Genomic DNA, 7,631 nt, shown 5'->3' on the forward strand with positions numbered 1-7,631 from the left:
GTCTGCATTGGGCTATCATCCAATATCGTTGCAACAATGTTACTGCCATTCGCAATAATACGCGCCACTCAGTAATTGGCAATTTGAAAAAAAAGAAGATTGTAATTGAACTTCTACTTTGTATCTCTGTTGTTGGAATTGCATCTTTAAAATACATCAGAAACGACTTTGTTCTCCTGAATTGAAATCTAGGATGAATTTTTTAGGAAGGAATGAAGCACCAACAATAAATACTTAAAGTAAAAAAAGAAAAAGTTAGTTTACTTATCAACACCTCACAAAAATTACAAAATAATGAAACAACGCATGATTAAATCATACGATTAAAAAATCAATGTTAGTCTCTATTTGAACAAGAGTATATCCACTGGAACGTGTTCCGGAGTTCGGAAACGTTCCGTGGCGCTATCTAAGTTGGGACTCGTGAAACGTTTCTCATAAAATTACAAGTTTCAAATTACTCCCGAGTACGAGTGTTGAAAACAGCATGAAATTCTATTAAAAGTAAAATACAAACAAACTAATGTAATTTTATCGATTCAAAAGGTCGATGTTTAATTGTAGTCCATCTAATTTCGTTTCCGGAGGTCTAGCTTTTTCCTCGTAAACGTTAAACGTATAATCTTAAATACAACATTTTACAAAAATAAAACACAAACTAACAGGTAATTTTATAGAAAGAATTTCTTCGAATTTTCAGGAGGTCTCAATCGATGTTTAATTGTCTAAAAGATCCCTGTAATCCGTCCAGTTCCGCCAGAAGTTTCGTCTTAGCTTCCGGGAGTCGGGCTTTCTCGTTTGTCCGGCTGAGCTTCTCCTCTCGCAAGAACCAATCCCTGTTCTTTTCGATTTTCTTCTTCCACGCGTCTAAAAGTGTTATTCGATTAAAAAAAAAAAAAAAAACAGAAAAAAAAACGAAACGATTGTAATTAAAACAAAGAAATAAAGAAAGAATTGAAAATTTCCAGGAACCATTCAATTCATCGAGAGTGCCAGCTTTCCCACCCCACTCGTTTGGGAGTATATCTTTGTCCATGTAGGTGTGCAGCTCCTCGCCGCCGCCAGTGTGAATGCAAAACTTAAACGAAGAATTCGCACTTGCATTAATATTACGAAACGAAATTTCCAACCTGTGGTATTTCAATTAGCGTTTCACGATTGGCTACCTTCTGAACGAGTCGATCCTTTAGCAGAGGATAGAATATATTGAGGATACTCTCGATAAAGGCAGGCGCGTGAAGGAAGTGGACTCTGTGCAATCTCATTGGCATGCTGTCTTGCACCGCCAGCATCGACTTGCGGACAATACTCTGCGTCGGGCTGCATTTTGTGAAATGTACCACGCTGAATCCCTGAGGTACAGAAGTTTGATATAAATAAAATGAAATGTATGATATTGATTTGATCCTTTCGACCTTAGACTTTTTGATAACTCCCAGAGGTTTATATTAATAATATTATATTATATATTAATAATATTAATTATATTAAGATCAGATTTTTATAAATTCAAATGGCAATAGCAAATGAGATCAACTGTTAATTTCGTTTGTATATAATTTCGAAATTTGGTATTGTTGAAATAACATCTGGAAGATTGTGCACAAAGTAAGGGACGAATGAGCATTAAATTAAATATTTGTTACAATATTATGTTACACAGGAGTACATAACATGTACAAGCAGGTTCATGAAAAAATAAGAAAAAAAAAAATATTCCAATGTACCCTGTGCTAAGAAATACGTACACTGTATTTAAATCTAGCTAACAGCTCGGATTCTTCCATTTTTTTAATAATTTGCTGATAATTATAATGGATGTATACGTCTGGTGTTGTATTAGGTTGTACCCATAAGTAATATCATTTTTTGATACTGTACAAAATTTTATTTTATTTTATTTTATTACTGTGCAAAATTTTATTTAATTTAAGAGTTAATAAAGTTTCAATCTATATATAACAATAAGCACAGTAAATATATTTAACTGGAATACAGATTATGTTATAATAAGTCAAATTATTATAAGTCACTAGATGGCAATGTTTGTTAAATTTGAAAAAAAAAAACGACATCACTTATGGGTGCTCTTAACGTATGATATTGATGATAAATACCTCGAGGTCGATGACCATGATATTTGACAAACACTGTTCTTCCATCAGACGAGTATCGAGAACCATGAGAATCCTTCTCGAGATGGCTTGAATGGAAAACTTCTCTATCCCGGTGTTTCTTAGCCGCAAAATGGTCACGCGATGTCCTTCGTCAGTTAGCGATGGCAAAACGAAATAATGGCTAACGATAGTTTAGAAATAATATTGAAAAAAATTCGATTAGTTAGAAGTTATTGGAAGATTAAGTGATTGAATAGTTACATCGTTTCGCAGCATTCTTGGATTTCACGTGCGAGGGGGTCTCGAACCGCGAAGAATTCCGGGATCGCGGTACGCACGCTGAAATATCTCTCTAGAATCATCTTGCATCGCTCTATGCTATTCTTGCAACCAAATAGGAATCTTTCGATCCTCGCGTCGTCTGCGATGAAGTTATTCTCAAGTTGAAATTGTTCGAATTCAAATAAAAAAAGGAAACAAAATATAAAAATATAAAATTTCGTTCGATACGTAAATAACGCGGGGCGTTAAATTAAACTGTTCAGAATCTGTTATATTTCTATATTTCTGTATTATCTTTTACTGTTTGAAGCCCATTTTTTTCTCACTTTGTTCAGTTAATTAAAATATAACATAATATATTCTCTTTACCTTTTCTAATAATATAATATACTCTCTTTTATTCGAGTAATTCAAATAATTAATATAATATACCCTTTTATTTTATTTAGTTCATTAAAATATAATATAATATACTTTAATTCAAATTAATTAATTCAAATAATTAATATAATTCCTATATAATTGCTAATATAATTAATATAAGTTAGCCTTTTACTTTATTCAGTTCATTAAACTATAGTATACTTTCTTCACTTTTTCTAAGAATATAATATACTCCCTTTTTTTCAATTCATTCAGATAATTAATATAATATACTAATATTCAATTAATTAAAATATAATATAATATACTTTCTTCACCTTTTCTAACAATATAATATACTCTCTTTTTTTCAATTAATTCAGATAATTAATACAATATACCCTCTCACTTTATTCAATTAGTTAAAATATAATATAATATACTCTCTTCACCTTTTCTAATAATATAATATACTCTCTTTTATTCAATTAATTCAGATAATTGATATAATATACCCTCTCACTTCATTCAATTAATTGAAACATAATATAACATTGTCTCTCACTTTATCCAATCCATTAAAATATAATATACCTATGTGATTAGGCAGATGAGGCTGTTTCGACAGCCACTCGCGAATGGCGAGCACGTCGCGCTTCCTCACTACCGGATCCGTCGGGACCGCCTCGTTCATCCGCTTCAGCTGTTCTGCAGTAGGTGGTAGCAACGTCATCGCAACGCGCTGCAACGCAACAGTGATTTCTTTCATTCGTCGAGATCTCGACCCTTGGACGCATTATACTCTCGAACGTCGAATAACGCATTGAAACGCAGTTACGTATATGAATTTCACGGAATATTATCTGTCGATCTCCGCGGAGGAAACGGTTTATCGGCAGGAACAACTGCGTTGCTAATCGATATTGACACTCGTCGCGCTCTTTCGACAGTAAAGCGCGTACTTGCGAAACAATTGTGTAGAACTCACGTAACCGTGTGTTTCTTGGCCTTCCTTTGTGTTCCTTGAAAAATTGAAATCTCGTATTTTTGTCGAAGACTATAGAGTAGCGTTTGACAGGCTTTTAATTATTATAACGATGCCGGTACGTTATAGTGGAACTAAGAATCCTCACGGATTTTCTCGTTAATGGATCTGGCCCTCGACTGAGACATTCAATTAGCGTAATCGTGTCGCAATGATTGAAAAATGAATGACTGTGTCGATTCGAGAGGATGTTGCTCGCAAACAGTACAGAGTTCTGGGATTTTTTTTTTTTAATTCTACATTCTCATTAAATTTTGAATGTATCAGGTCTATCGTATATTATATACTAACTAAAAATTGTAAGATTTTCATTTCCTTCTGTCTAAATATTATTTTAAGTGATTCTAAAATCTTTCTAGTACTTTAACACCAGAAATTAACAACCGGTTTTTAATAAGATAATAAGGTATTCTAATAAGATAATAAGATATTCTAATAAGACATTCTAATACATAATAAAATATTCATATGTAATTCATAATTAAAATAATAACACATGATGTATAATTTTATAGTTATTTATGTATCATCGTGTAACTGCATCATTTGCATAATTTTATGATATTTGTATATGTTGTGATTCAAATGATAATAATCAAAATAACTGGATTTATACAAATCAATACTAACTTTGACAAAAAAATCTTTTATCTTTTAAATATCGGTTTTAAGCAATTTTCAGAAGAAAATGCAAAATCTGTTATATATATTGGTTTGATCGTTCTAACGTTTTGTATTAATGAATGACAAGAAAATCTTGAACGAGGATTAAACAATTTTACAAACTTTCTCTTTTTATCTTCACTTTATCTTTCTTTAAACCGTTAAAATCAAAGGAAAACATTTTTAATATTTTCAAAATGCCGTTATCTCTTTATCTCTATATGTGTTTTGCTATTACGAACATCGAAATCAAGACGTGAGAAACAGAAATTAAAAAACAGGGCCAAGCACACGCGTGTTTCGACTACGAAATTTGTAAGTGAGAAACCTCGTCAGAAACTATCGAACCTCGGAGACGGAACGATCGTTTGGAGGAAAAAAAAAAAAGAAAAGAGCAAGAGAGAAAAAAAGAAATTCGACGTGATTGGAATTAGAATCGGTGAGTTGCATCATCGCCGAATCTTGGGTGTAGCCATTTCTTTCTTTTTTTTCTTTTCGTAACTCGATCGGAGAAAGCTTCGCGTCGTCGAAGATCGCATTGAACGTGAGCGAAATTGATTAAATCGGCGCGAATATCGGCCGAAATACTCGTAAATCAGTCGAGGTGAAAGCGCGAACGATGCGTAAACAATAGAAAGAAGGGAATCGAAGGTGCAGATTTCGATCGACAAATCGAAGCGTTTTATTTATCTTCTCTGAAGTGTTTTCCTCCGGTGTGTCTCGTTTCTACTTTTCTCTTTCATTTCTCCTCGCTCAATTTTCATTTTACAGCTCGTGACTCTTTATCCATTCGTACTCCGTCTCTTTTATATTTTTTTGTTTCTCGTCGTTCACTTTTAAGCAAATGATATTCACTGGATGTTGAAACTAATATTTCTACGCGTTACGTTCGTACGTATGTTTTATTAAAATTTTAGTTACGCAGTTTAGAGTTGCGTTTTTTAAATCTCTGCGTTGTTCTTTTTCATTTAAATGCTGTTTCTGCGTCCGTTCCGTACATCCTCGTTTATTGATATTGTAAATAAGTTCTCGGCGAAGGATTCCTTTCGTCCGTCGAATTCGTTTCTGGTTCTGTTGGTTCCGATCCAAAATTCCATTTCGAGTGGATAGAAGAGGTGACAGAAAAGTGATTTCGCACCCGCGATTACATAATACGTTCTCTGGAGCTAATCGATTTTTACTGAATCGGCAAAAATATATTCTATGTGTCTTTTCGTAAAATATCAAAATATTTAATAAAAAATATTCAAATATTCGTATCAAAATATTCTACATATCAATCATTATAATTCAAATGATAATCAGACTGCCAATTTTCAGACATTTTCAAATTTTCCTGAATATCATTGAAGCTAAATAGAAGAAATGGGAGCTGAATAAAAATTTGTTTCTTTTACATGGTGTTATAATTAATAGCGTTTGAATATTTTATATATTTTTGCATATTACGTGCATATTGTATGTATTTTTGTATTTTCAAATTTTTCATCATAAATATATAAAAATCCGCAGTCTAACAATAGCAATTACAATAAATAGCTACGTCTCCGTCAGAATCAACAGAAATCAATATTAATTTTGATTAAATTTTTTAAGCAGTTGTAGAAAAAGAAAATCTATTTTTAACTTGGTTATTCTAATGTTAATTAATGATTAATTTAGATCAATAATAATTAAGTTAAATCAGTAGTTAGAGTGGAGAATATAAGTTCTGTTGATATCGAAAGTGAATGATTTCTCACTCGAAAAGTATTCAATCAATTCATGTATATATATGTTCTAACTTCTCTAAAAATTAGAAACGATTATTAAAATATATTGCTACATCGATTTCATATTTTTTATCTCATAGCTCTTTGAGTCTGGTCGCTAATATGCTAATATGCTAATATCAAGAAATAAGACGTAAACTAATTGCTAGCGTGTTAATTTGACGAGACAATGTCACATCTTTTTCAGAACAAATCATTAATTTTAATTTTATTTCAAATCACATACAACGTGTAACTAATTGTTCTAACGTTGTTCTTATAGCCATAATTGAAGCACAATTTTTTTTTATCTTGATGAATTATTATTTTTCTTATAATTTAATTACTCGTCAATAAATTAACAAATAAATATCTATTATCCATGGTAAAATTACAAATGAAAATACAAATACAAATTAAAACCTTACAGATATTAAAAAGTACTTTGTTCACTTTACTTACCAAAATCTCCGCAATGGGATAAAAAGTTTCACGAAGAAATTATCGGGTCAACACGGAATTTTTTGTGGAAAAAAATGTCACAAATGGTGCTTCAATACAAAATCCCAAATTTCTATTAAATTGTGTGTGTAACCCGTGGAAGTCGGAGAGATACTGCAATATCCGTATGAAGAAGAGCCATTCCTCTAGTCTGACCCACGTTGTTCCCCACTATTGTAAATGAAAAACGTGATGGAGCAACACGGCTCAAGAGATTAGACTCTGAATTTTCTCTTTTAAAGTTCAGAGTACACGAATTCCATTGATGCGTGATCGGTTTTCGTGTCTTGAATGGTTAAAAGAACTAATTGAAGAACTTTTACATTTTTCTGGAACTCTGTAAGAGTCTCGTAAGAGTTTCTCTTTTCTTCAAAATACTTCAAACTCTTAAAATTTTATTTAACAGTACTACAATTACTAGGGAAAATAATCATTTTTGGGAATTTAGAATAATTAAATACTACAATTAAACTTTTCTGACTTGTTCCATAGAACATCTTACCGTTAAAATTCTCAAAAATTTACAAAATCTTAATTAAAAATAATTCCGCTGGAATTTTCTAAATATTTTAATTTCAAAAATTTATAAAACTTCACTGTAATAAAAAAGAAAGATCATTCTTGAGAATGTAGAATAATTAAATATTGGTAAAATTCTTTCTGATTTGTTCCTTCAAACTTTATTCAATAACATTACAATTAGAAAAATAATCTTGAAAATTTAGAATGACTCCTTTAATTCTTAAAAAGATTCCTCGAACATATGAAAACCATCGAGTTCGAGATAGAAACGATTATCTGAGCGCCGGAAGTTTGCCGTGTTTCATTGATTCCCCGGTCGCAGGTCTCGCGAACCTTTAAATTTCGACGAAAATGTCACGGACCGAGTGAAACCACCGAGACGACTGA

At 31.8% G+C, this 7,631-nt stretch overlaps 1 protein-coding gene across 1 annotated transcript; it reads right to left on the reverse strand.

Moving 5' to 3' along the window:
* Nucleotides 1-240: 240 nt before the first annotated feature.
* On the reverse strand, nucleotides 241-6,846 carry LOC122533855 (alpha-tocopherol transfer protein-like). Its single transcript, XM_043663960.1, has 7 exons — nucleotides 6,684-6,846; nucleotides 3,357-3,504; nucleotides 2,379-2,538; nucleotides 2,118-2,298; nucleotides 1,167-1,352; nucleotides 973-1,078; nucleotides 241-867 (listed from the first exon to the last, which is right to left on the reverse strand). The coding sequence occupies exons 2-7, from the start codon at nucleotides 3,493-3,495 to the stop codon at nucleotides 707-709; spliced, it is 933 nt and encodes a 310-aa protein (XP_043519895.1). The 5' UTR covers nucleotides 3,496-3,504; nucleotides 6,684-6,846; the 3' UTR covers nucleotides 241-706.
* Between the last annotated feature and the right edge of the window lie 785 nt (nucleotides 6,847-7,631).

The sequence above is a fragment of the Frieseomelitta varia genome, unplaced genomic scaffold, assembly GCF_011392965.1.
Source record: "Frieseomelitta varia isolate USP_RPSP 00005682 unplaced genomic scaffold, Fvar_1.2 scaffold_558, whole genome shotgun sequence".
Lineage (NCBI taxonomy): Eukaryota > Metazoa > Arthropoda > Insecta > Hymenoptera > Apidae > Frieseomelitta > Frieseomelitta varia.

What these genes read in the sequence shown, in the direction of transcription:
- LOC122533855 (XM_043663960.1), bottom strand. Translation starts at nt 3,495, where the DNA reads ATGACGTTGCTACCACCTACTGCAGAACAGCTGAAGCGGATGAACGAG. An exon ending in TCATCTGCCTAATCACATAG is followed by an intron (nt 2,539 to 3,356) that starts GTATATTATATT and finishes ACTTCATCGCAG; the next exon opens with ACGACGCGAGGATCGAAAGA. An exon ending in CACTCTCGATGAATTGAATG is followed by an intron (nt 868 to 972) that starts GTTCCTGGAAAT and finishes TAACACTTTTAG; the next exon opens with ACGCGTGGAAGAAGAAAATC.